Genomic DNA, 12,399 nt, shown 5'->3' with positions numbered 1-12,399 from the left:
GCGTTTCAAGGTGTTGATTACCATCTTTAAAGCGCTCCATGGCACAGGACCTAGTTACCTGCGGGATCGCATCCTACCCCATACATCCCTGCGACCAATTCGCTCACACAGGGAGGGACTCCACCGGGTGCCGTCCACCAAGCAATGCCAACGGGCGGCGCCCAGGAGTAGGGCCTTCTCTGTGATGGGCCCAACCCTCTGGAATGACCTCCCCCCCGATATTAGAACCACTACTGACCTCCGCTCCTTCTGTAAGAAACTCAAGACCCACCTGTTCCAATTAGCTGGCCTAGCCCATCTATAGTTCTATTCTTATCCTCCTGGCAGTTATTTTTAATTATTTTTAATTTTGGGGTAGATTTTAGGGGTTGATTTTAACGTTGTTCTTAATTTTATTTTACTGTATAGTTTATATATTGCCTCCTCTATCTATATGTATATATGGTGTTTTTTATTCTGACTGTACACCGCCCCGAGTCCCTTTGGGGAGAGGGAGCGGTTTATAAATTTAAATAAAGTTAAAGTTAAAGTTGGTTGCTAGAGAAAGAGACAAATTTAGAATCAAAGCAAAAGTAAAGGAGTGTCATCTGGGAAGTTTCTTCGATCCATAGCAACAGCCTACATCTAGTTTGTATATACGCTTTTGAAAACATTTTCTTGTGGTGAAGCTCACATCCACTGTTTTTATGACATCCCGAGTGAGATCTGAAATTCATCAAATACAGCAAGGCTTTAGATTGCTGTTCTGTATAAATCTCAGTTGCTTAACTCTATTTGCCACAAGAGATCTTTATCATAGGAAACTAATATGTACAAAAGATTTAAGAAAAATCCAGGAAAATTAACTGATATTTTCTATGACTGAAATTACAGAAATGTAAACTGAATACAATGTGTTTTCTACTTCCAGATCCTTGATTTTTTGAGCATGAATGATGCAAAGGCCAACTTTGATATTCAAGCTCAGGAAAGCGGCTTTCGGAAAATCTGTTGGGCGTTTCTAAAGGTTTTTATTTTTTGCTTTAATGGAAACATTGTACTGAAACATTAAACAAATCTGAACAAAGATAAACACAAAAATTGGTTTGCATATAGTCAAAGAATAAACTTTGTATATAGTCAGAAAATTAGTCAAGGTATATTTCAACTAGTTTACGTTCAAAAAAAATTCAATTTGCAAAATATAGCAGATCATATATCTATCCACCCCATTACTGAAAAGTTGGATGGAGGGTCTTCACAATTATTTCTGTTTGGATTTCTGATTAAATATGTGATGGCTATTTATGCTTGCTTTCCTGAATTTATTTTGGTACCATTTAATGAAACCCAAAACCAGCTTGTTTCTGAGTCAGTAATGATGACAGCAATACAAATGACAAAATCACCAGTCTAATCAAAAAGCATTGTCAACTGTCTCTTGGCCATGTGATGTCATTGTGAGCCCCAATTAATGTGATAGCAATATTTTTGCACTCATCATTTTATCTGTATGTGTGTTGCATAATAGATTTTGACCTGAGTGTGTGGAGTTGTGCATGTAGCACTTCTCTTCCATTCTTTAAACCAAACAAGTCTTTCCTGGGATCATACTGCAGCTGTGGAGGGCAACTGTGCCCCAGTGGTGAAATTCAATTTTTTTTATTACCAGGTCTGTGGGCATGGCTTGGTGGGAGTGGCAGGGGAAGGATACTGCAAAATCCCCATTCCCACCTCTCTCTGGGGCCAGCCAGAGGTGGTATTTGCCAGTTCTCCGAACTGCTCAATATTTCCGCTACCGGTTCTCCAAAACGTGCCTGAACCTGCTGAATTTCACCCCTGCTGTGTCCCCAATTGGTCAAAAGAGCATCTATAGTGTGACTCTTCATCTAGATGTTGGGTGAAAAAGAGTGAGACCCCTCACTTCATCCATCTGTCACACACTTTCATTTTTTTGTTGCTGGCTGTTGTAATTTCTTTGATTGTTTTGATCTGCCCAGATTCATTGGGAGTTGGGCCTAGTTGCCTTTTCACAGCTGCTGAAATTTAGTTGCTGAAATAGAATAAATTTTCATTGGATGATAGTTTCTGCAAAATGTTTTTCTTTTGACTGAGCTATTATAGCTAAACCTATAGTCTGAAAATTATAATATGAGTTTGACTCCTTATATCCCTTCTGAATGAAAATTAAGAACTGTATGGTAGAAATAACTCTGGTATAATCTGGCAAGATTCATTTATCAGGCTGTAGCGAAAGGATAGGAGACATTGGCATTCCATTGGTTCTGGTAGGAACAATTGGATCTGGTTCAGAATCAACTATTGGTATGTCTAGTTTTAAGCATTGATACCTGAATGTCTGTGGAGATTCTCAGTTATCCAGGTCATGGTTGTCCCAAAGGTACTTTTTCAAGAGGCAACTGTACTTTCTGGTTTTTCTTTGAAGATGTTTCCCTTCAAAAAAGAATGCAAATGACCAGCTGTCTGCAAGGAGTATAAATCCTTCCATTCCCCACCATCCAGTCAGAGCTGAAGAAGCTTCTTGGATAAAAAGCGAAACGTCTTTAAATAAAAACCAGAAAGTCCAGTTGCCTGTTGGAAAAGCACCTTTGGGCCATTGATACCTGAATGTTCTTCTTTCATTTCACTTGCCTATCTCTAGGTCTTTTTCATTTTGCAATATTTTTTTAGGCTGTTAAACAAAAGGCAAAAGCTGTTATGGTATACTGTATACAGGACTACAGAATATTTTTAGACCTTTTCAATTAAGATACTTAAACAGTGATCCAGGTTCTGAAGGGGATGGGCAAAAAGTGCATATACTCCCCTACCCCGCAGAAGATAAACATTTATTGTACTGAGTTGGGTGTCATGTAAATTCACAAAAACAGAGGACATTAAACAGTAACTTAATCAGCTGACCTGTTTGTGTCAATATGTGGATTGTATTTTTCTGATAGGAAAACCTGTGGTTCATTGTTACTTCAGTTAAACTACTGTTAACTGCTGTTATTATTACTTCAATTTATTAATATTTAGAAGCTCAAAAGAGCTTTGGGGAGGGTTTATTTCACCCTCAAAATAAACCTATGAGGGAGATTGACTTGTAAGAGAGTAGCCTTAATACCACGTCTTCAAAGAAAAAACAAAATCCAGTTGCCTCCTGAAAAACCACCTTTGGGACAACCATGACCTTGATGACAGAGAATCTCTACAGAATTTTAGCTATACAGTTTGGGATGAACATGGTGTGGGACTGGGAATGGATTTCCAAGGAAAAACTGCTTTGAATGGTGTGGGAGTTGGAATGGATTTCCAGAGGACTACGGGAACCAGGAGCACCACTCAGGTGACCCTGAGGACACAGATAAATCTCCAAGGATTTCTACGACCCTCTAAAAGGATGCAAATAACCTGCAGTCTGCAAGGAATATAAATCCTTCCATTCCCTACTGTCCTGTCAGAGTGGAAGAAGCTTCTTGGATTAGAAACGAAACATTTCAAAGAAAAAGCAAGAAAGTTCAGCTGCCTCCTGAAAAAGTACCTTTGGGACAACCACGACCTGGATCACTGAAAATCTCTACAGATTGTTAGGCTGGGTGGTTTTTAGGTCTCCCCAATGTTAGTCCAGTATCTTAGCTGCAACACCACACCTGTTTATGGTTTTAGAGTGCTGTTATTTGTCCTTTTATCAATAAAATACCTCAGTGTAATGTATGTTTTTTCCCCCATCTTAATTATTTGGTCATTTTCAGCTTGTTGGTGCAAATGGAGTTCTGAACGTTGGTGGAAAAGTACGTCTTCAGTTGTATTCTCCTCCTCCAAGGACCAGGTCACAACTTCACGTGGTAGAAGTTTATGACTGGTGGGCAAAGTGTCCTAGAAACAATTACCCTTCAACATTGTATGTGACTGTAAAAGGCATTAAACTTCCCGATCACGTATGTTAACTTAAGTGTCTTTAAAATATACCTTGTGACTATAACAAAATAATGTCCTCTTCTTGGCCTTTTTATTATTAGCTGCGGAGAGAAAAATATTTCTGCTTGTGTTAAATTCTGAAATGTCTCATCTTTATTTATCCTCCTCCAGTAATCTAATACAATTATGTTTTATGCTATAAATAAATTAAGAAATATGCTGTTGAATAGGGAAATAGCTACACTTTGGCAAAAATGGAAGACTACATGGGAAATTTTCCTCTTTTTTGTTTTTTCAAGAAGACTGCTAAAGCTGAGGTGTATTGATCAGATTTTGCTTTAGTGAAGTTGATTAACAGCAATTTTATTGCTATCGTGTTTTGATGAGCTGGATGTAGCTAGTGATTTAAAGGGTATCAGTTTAGAAACTTCTTTATCTTACAGTATTCAAAATGGTTATCCTTAGTGATTTAACTCATTAAGTATTCATACTAACACTCTTATTTCTGCTTAGAAAGATGCCTTATGCTCCCATACAAACAGTTTCTACTGTAACGTAGTAGAATGAGTATGCATGTTTGCACAACTGCTTGCTGATTACAGAATTTAATATGCTTTTGACATGTCTTGCTAGCAGTATGAGTTGGTTCGGTTAGTAGCTTCATGGCATCATGTAGCAGCTGTAGATATTAATGAACAGTCACAAAATCTGTAGCACTGATAGGAAATGATAGTAATCTGATGAAAGGCATTTGTAAATGAACATAATCGCATGCTTAATATGATATTTTGAGGATGGAGAAATCAAATCATATATGTGTGTGTTAACTAATCCTGGATGTACTTGCAGTTTGATTTACTGTATTTTTTGCCCTATAAGACTCACTTTTTTACTCCAAAAAAGAGGATGAAAATCTGGGTGCGTCTTATACGCCGAATGTAGCCACCTGGGTCATCTAAAAATGGGGCAGGCAAACACCAGTGAGGAAGAAAGCGATGACAATGACTGCGTGGATCTGTCCTTCCTCATTTCTGATAGCAGCGAAGAAGAGGAATTCTTGGGGTTCAAATAAAAACATTACAGCCTTATTTTTGTTACTTTCACTGTTTACTGACTTTACTGACTGTTAATGAGAGTAAAGATAGTTCTTAATATGTTACATGGTTGACATAAAATTGTTCTTAAACTGCTGTTAACTTTATACAGTTGATATAAAATATTTTACTACAGTGTTTGGTTCAGAATCTTTTTTTTCTAGATTTTCCTCCATTAAAATTGGGTGCGTCTTATATTCCGGAGCGTCTTATAGGGCGAAAAATACAGTACTTAAATTAACTTAGTTTTCATATGAATATTCTGATATGCACCCCCTTGCTTTAAATGGTCCATTATATTTTCTTCATACTTTTTACGTACTGAAATTTTATATTTTTTGTTTTATATTATTACATACATTGTTTTATAAAACATTAAAATTGTTTTCCTATTTTTTTGTAGGTAAACCCTTCTTTGCGATCTATGATGGCTATTCAGCAAGAATATCATAGCACATCATTCTTGGATCTACAGAATGATAAATCTAAAACAATATTGAATTCTGGAACTCAAGCGAAAAAGGAAGAACCATTTAAGTGGTCAAAACTTCCTGGACAGGTAAAAACATTTTCAGATAATTGTTACATGTTTTGATATTAGCCTTTAAAAAAAATCAAACTATTGTTATAATCTTACTTTAATGAACTTAGAAGCAGGAAGGACTTGAGGTTTCTTTTCCAACTTTATTTGAGAAGTGTCTAATGCTGCTTATGACTAGGTGAATTGTAGATATTTTGCAGAAAAATGCAACACCTGTATCATTATTAAAATATGGATAGTACAGAAAGTTAACTTAATAAATTTAAGAAAATAGACTACTACTTAAAACAATAGTGTTTGTTTGAGTAGTCGTTTCTTTGAGCCTGCTCAAATGCTGTTTCATCTCCAGAATTCTGCTTGGTAAATGAAGAGAAAGTTTTAAGCCTACTTACTTTTTCCTCCCTTTGGTACAGAGAAAACAAATGATGAAATGCTATGTAAAATGTAGTTATTACAAGATTTATACTGAAGTGTCAGTGATCCCAAATTTAAAAATGCATTTGTTGGTGTGCTGATAAATGACTGACCTTTTTTCTGGAAAAAAAACAAGCCACCCTATTGTTTCCCAAACTCTAATGTACTCCAGATATGGGTGCAATTTGCTGGAAGCAACATATATAGAGAAAGGTAATATAAGTAAAAATAAATGAGACTAGTTCCCATTCAAAAACATATTCTAAGTTGAGATGACCCAATTGCCTTTTCTTTGTAATATAAATGTCTTTTATAAAATAATGTAGCATGATATAATTGGTTCCTCATAAAAAAACACGCATTAGAGTGGAGAGAAGCACTGCTTCAGATATTAAGTGCCAAATGTGAGGTGTGTTCTTAATTTTTTTAATATATCTAATTTCATTACCTTTTTCACCTTCCCTTTATATGACTCTAGTTTAGGTAAAAAAGCACGATGACATACCTCTATTCCTCAGAAGTCTAAGTCATAACCAATTTGTTATATGAAACTATGGATTTTTTTTCATTGAAATTTTTCACACCACATGCACACACTGAAAATAATATTGTTTCTAACCAAGCTTACAAATAACGGTTCTCTTTGGATCTGCAGGTGTGTCGATTGCCGAACAAGTACCTTTTTTCCTTGAAAGCAGGAGATATGGGATGTTTCTGCATTCGTTTCTCTGAAGATGGGCGGACATTAGCAGCAGGTTGCGCAGGAAGAGATGGTTATCCCGTTGTTTGTAAGTGACAATTACAAGGCCTATTTTTATTTTAACCCACCATCTATGTTTACAGTGAACTGTTTGTAGGGGAATTTTTTCTTTTTATCCTTGAAATTTGATTGATTATTCAAATTTAAAGTATAACCAAATGCTAAAGGTTACTTTTTAATCTTTTCTCCTCACATGACAGATTTTTATTTTATTTTATTTTAGTGGTGTCCTCTCCGAGTAATTCAACTGATATCAGTAAATCCTTCCACTTTCCTTTCCCTTATATCCTAAAACCTTTCAGTATTCAGCTACCACTATTTGTAAGTCAAAGTCACGTAATCTTAATATTACAAACTATCAAAATTAGGCTCATGTGACTTCTGAATGAAGTTCAATAATTTAAATAAATTAAATTATTTAGAACATCTAATTAATAGATTTATAATTAACCTATTGGCTCAAATTTGTTGTAAGTTTCCCAATCTTATACCATTGGAACTTGTTCAGTCTAAATTTTCAAGAGCAATTTTCTCACTGAATCTCCAAAGCTTCACTACAAGTGGAATCTGGAATAGTGAGGATGGAGGCTAGAATATGGCAAGTGATATTCTTTCTTTTTTTTTTGTCTGTCTTTATTTTTCTTAATGTTGCCAATTTAGTTTTGTTTATTAGATATTTGAATAATAGTTCTTTCTTATGCTAGTTAATGACCGCAATGAAGTTAAATTAGCAAGATGTTAGTAGTTAAATTAGTATGTCCTCATCCCTTCCAGAAACATAATGCTATATTCAAATGAAAATATTCACTCTTCAACTAATTATGCATTTTTTTTACTAAGCCATGGGTTGCTTAATTAGGGCTTTTTTGTACATGTGTAAGTCATAGTTGGTTAAATTGATACATCCTGGTAAACTTTAAACAAAGAGTCACAACAATGACTGGATTTATACCACAATTTAAACTATCTATATTGTGAATTTGCATGTTGTGTGAACCTCACCTGCCATTGATTGTGAGATGATTTAAATATGGAAAAAATAAGTAGATTGTTCATCTAGATTGGTTTTATGATGCTGTGTACTGAGATCTATACTTTAAATACTCGCTATTTCACTTTCCAGCCACTAGATGGTAGTAAACAGATACCTGAGTATTTACTTAAACTTAGGTGCCAGTAGAGCTGAATGAACACAGAAACAGTGGGATTTCTTTAGGAAAATAGATTACTTTGTTGTGATTATTATTACAAATACCAATTTTATGAAATTATTTCCTTTTATCCATATAATTATGATAACATTTATACCCCATCCTGTGTTATGGGTGGCTTGCATGTTTTAAAACGTAATAACACAAGCATAATCATAAACCAATGTCAAATAAAGGAATGGCATTAAGAATCATAACATCACATTAAACTACACAGTAATCACCAGCAAAATATTTTAACCCTCAAATATATGATGAAAAATAATAATTTTGCCTTCCTCCCTAAAAGTAAGAAACTCTTAACCTCTGATTATTGGTTTAATATTGGCAAAAATGAAGACTTTATCACCATGCTATCTAACAATCATAATGCCTTATGTGAAGAATCATTTTCAAATTCAAATGTTGTTTACTTGCTTCACGTATTTGCTTTAAATACTTAAAATATTTTTAGATTCTTAAAAGATTCTATTGTGCTCTTTATTAGTGTATGAGATTCCTTCAGGGTGCTACCTAAGGGAGTTCTATGGACACCTGAACATCGTGTATGATCTTTGTTGGTCAAAGGATAATCGGCATCTTCTTACTGCTTCCTCAGATGGCACTGCAAGGTCAGTATAACCAACTTTCTCCTGTTAAAATTGAGGTATGCAGTATACCTGAAATGAAAATTGCCCCAAATTAAGATAGTCATACACCCATCAGAAGTGGAGATTTGGGGGGGGGGGTGTTAAAACAGCAACAAAAAAACAGCTTATCAATCATGGGTTGCCAAGTCTAGTGAAGCCAGTCCCCAATAAATAATATGTGCTTCAGACATGAGTTTGACTACATGTAGACATCCTCTTATGTATATACTGTACATGCTTGCAAAAGGCACTCCCCCAAAGAGACAAGATGAGGACAAACAGTTACGTTCATGTCAAGTAAATGAATAATAATAATATGCAGAATGTTTCAAATGTAAATTCTTTTCCAACAGATTTTATAAAGCCCTGCTTTGAACAGAACTCAAAACACACTTTGTCAAAAGAACAGATATAGAACAAATTTACATTAAAAACCAGGGTTACTGCTTTTGTTCTTTTTTCCCACATCTCTTATACAATTATGTGTGCACATATAATCTCAGAGCTGGTGGCTATAGAGATTGACCAAACTAAATAATAAATAAATAGCCATTCCTTTTGGTTTTTTTTTTTATATTTCTTATTCAATCGCTTGCTTCATATTTCTGCCCCCATTGATGAAATGTACATTCCTTTATTCTATTTGGTATTCCCCCCCCCCCCCAGAACCAGATTCTTTTAAAAAATAATGCAAATAATCTGTTGCTTCAAAACATTAGTTCGTACTAAACAAGATGATGAGGTTAAATGATTTAACTTTAAATCAAAAACATTGTGAGGAATCAAATGGTTTTTGATTTTATAGAATAATTAATTGAAAAATGAGTCATTATAGAGATTTGGCAAATGAGCAAACTCTTCTTTGTTACCCAGAAGTTATCCAGGTCATATATTTGTAAGTAGACTCAAAATTTTTACAGATCATTAAAAAAAAAATTAACACACAGTTTGGTACTGAAATGGTGTATTGCAGTGGTTCTCAACCTGTGGTCCATGGACCCCTGAGGGGGGCATGGTGTTGTCACGAGGCCACAAAGACTTGAAGAAATGTTATGATTTAAATCTTGAATTTAAAGTCTTAGGAGTCTTTGCTCGTCATTTGTGGCCACAAAAGATATTTAAAGGGGGATCCGTGGTGAAGAAAAGCTTGAGAACCACTGGTTTATTGAATTGTCTAGTAAAAAAAGAGACCAACTTTCTAAATGTTGTTTCTATTTAGAATGTGGAAAATTGAAGCTCAGGCTACATCAGCCACCAAAGTTTTCCCACATCCTTCATTTGTCTATGCTGCAAAATTTCACCCAGTAGCTGAATACCTCGTTGTAACTGGATGTTATGATTCTGTGATTAGAGTCTGGAATGCAAAAGTAAAGGAAATTCATGGGCAGCTTTTACAAGAATTTGATGGTCACAAAAGTTTTATCAATACTTTGTGTTTTAACGCTGAAGGTAAGTTGCAGATGTTTCACACTCAAAATACTGCATATAGTACCTATCTCATCTTTGTAATTACTCTGGATTTTATTACATATTATTGCTATTCTTTTAAGGAGGCTGAGAGCTAGTAATTGATTCAGGAATACCTGGGAACGTCTAGTGGAAAAAAAGCCCTAATATAATAAAAAGGATTGTTTTGATCAAACATGGAGGAAAGATTATGATATCCATCTGAATCCACTAGATGTTTATGCCATTTGAAAAAACCCGCTGAATTTACAAGGGTTAAATTGTGTGTGGGGATTTATACAGGAAATATACTACCTTCAAATTCAGGTACCAGATAAGCAATGAATGTGCACATTCTGTAGAGTGGAATAATATAGATAGATAGATGTTGTGTACCCCCTCCCATCAAAGAAAAAAAGCATGTATTTGGACAACACAATTTTGGGGATGAGATGTTGGCATAATAGAATCGAATTATTACCAATAGCAGGGAAGACATCATTCTTTTGTCTTAAGGTTACATGAAAATATTTTATCTGCTGAAACTCACGATGCCAGCTCCCATTCAGTTTATAATACATTTATTAAGTGTACAGTATTTAAAAGTCTTAAGATCTTTTCCCCACATACAGTACTACCACATTGTCTTAAGGTTACATGAAAATATTTTATCTGCTGAAACTCACGATGCCAGCTCCCATTCAGTTTATAATACATTTATTAAGTGTACAGTATTTAAAAGTCTTAAGATCTTTCCCCCACATACAGTACTACCACATATGTGGGTTTTCTCTTATCAGATCTCATGCATAACTTATATTGTGCACTTTGGCTAATTTTTCAACTTAGATACCCTATTTTAGGGTGTGGTTGTGTAACATCCAAATACAGTTTGGAGGGCCCAGTTTCTGAAACAAATTAGCCAAGTGGAAAAGTAGGTGATGAAGAAAGATTCTTGACTAAATACATTTTGCATAAACTATTATGTAATAAAATTATATGAGTAATTTGAATGTCAGAATTCATTTATCGTATTAAGCAAACAAACTGTTATCTTCTAGGATTTCACATGTTTTCTGGAGATGGCACTGGGTTAATAATTATCTGGAATACTTTTGTTAAAGAAAATTCTCAGTCACCAATTCAACACTGGGGCATTGATAAGGTATATAGAAAAAATCAGCAAGTTTTAAAATCTTGTGCATATTTGATAAGGTTGTGCAATGTATATTTTATAAAGTTTCACAACTAAAATTCTGACTATATTTAACATAATTTGCTTTTATTAGTATTAGTTGCTGTATGATATTTAATAAAAATATTTCTGAATAATATAATATCATTAATACTCTGATACATATACATCTTCTAGAAGCTTTAACTGTACATATTTTTATCTCGTATACATGTCCAATAGTCTCTTTTTCTGGTCCATGCTTTCTTAATTTTAGTATTCAGTTTATAATTGAATTTGCATTTGAGCTCTAATAAAAAGGGAGTAAAGCATGATGATTTGGGAATAACAAATCCTTTCCTTTAAAAAAAAACTTGAATTATTTTAGGAAACTACAGTAAAAACAGAAGCAATCAGTTTAGGTAACAGTAGTTAAGGGTAAATGTTCCCCTCGCACATATGTGCTAGTTCTCGACTCTAGGAGGCAGTGCTCATCTCCGTTTCAAAGCCGAAGAGCCAGCACTGTCTGAAGACTTCTCTGTGGTCATGTGGCCAGCATGACTAAATGCCAAAGGCGCAAGGAACACTGTTACCTTCCCACCAAAGGTGGTTTCTATTTTTCTACTTGCATTTTTACATGCTTTCGAACTGCTTGCTTGGCAGAAGCTGGGACAAATAACGGGAGCTCATTCCGTTACGGGGGACCAGGGATTCCAACCACCGAACTGCCAAACTTTCTGATCAACAAGCTCAGCGTCTTAGCCACTGAGCCTCCACATCCTTCATTACAGCACTACATTACCAATAAACTAATCAATAGCTGCAATAGACGTATTGCCCTGATGATTATGAAGATGATGATAATAATTATTTCTGATACCTACATGGGCAACGTGTCATTTTCTTGGCAATGTTTTCAGAAATGCTTTGCCATTGGTCTTCCTAGAGCTGGGAGAAAGTGACTGGCTCAGTTATCTGGCCAGCTTCTGTGTCTACAGCTGGATTGCAAGTCAGGTTTCCTTGCTCATACATTTGAACCATTAGACCAAACTAGCTCCCATATTATAACTATACCTACTTACGGAAGAATATTGTGACAGTGAGAGTAATAGAACCTTAAATCCATTTGTAACCACTGATACTTAAGTACTTAACTTCTTTTTTTTCATTCATTTTGCTAAGGTGTTTGAAATATTTATTATAGCACAACCTGTATTCCATCCAGCAATT

General features: G+C 35.0%; 1 protein-coding gene across 5 annotated transcripts in view; it reads left to right on the top strand.

Annotated features, from left to right (window-relative positions):
• Positions 1 to 12,399, top strand: part of AHI1 (Abelson helper integration site 1) — an 81,897-nt gene that overhangs the window by 12,849 nt on the left and 56,649 nt on the right. For all 5 annotated transcript variants that reach the window (XM_081945024.1, XM_081945021.1, XM_081945023.1 and 2 more), the window contains exons 8-14: positions 911 to 1,006; positions 3,735 to 3,920; positions 5,398 to 5,553; positions 6,605 to 6,737; positions 8,408 to 8,531; positions 9,769 to 9,998; positions 11,057 to 11,160. In XM_081945024.1, the coding sequence (XP_081801150.1) occupies positions 911 to 1,006; positions 3,735 to 3,920; positions 5,398 to 5,553; positions 6,605 to 6,737; positions 8,408 to 8,531; positions 9,769 to 9,998; positions 11,057 to 11,160 (1,029 nt within the window). The remainder of the gene's footprint in view (positions 1 to 910; positions 1,007 to 3,734; positions 3,921 to 5,397; positions 5,554 to 6,604; positions 6,738 to 8,407; positions 8,532 to 9,768; positions 9,999 to 11,056; positions 11,161 to 12,399) is intronic.

The sequence above is a fragment of the Natrix helvetica genome (genome assembly GCF_964273705.1).
Source record: "Natrix helvetica genome assembly, chromosome: 2".
NCBI lineage: Eukaryota > Metazoa > Chordata > Lepidosauria > Squamata > Natricidae > Natrix > Natrix helvetica.
The sequence above is the reverse complement of the archived record's forward strand: the minus strand, read 5'-3'. Positions and strand labels throughout refer to the sequence as shown.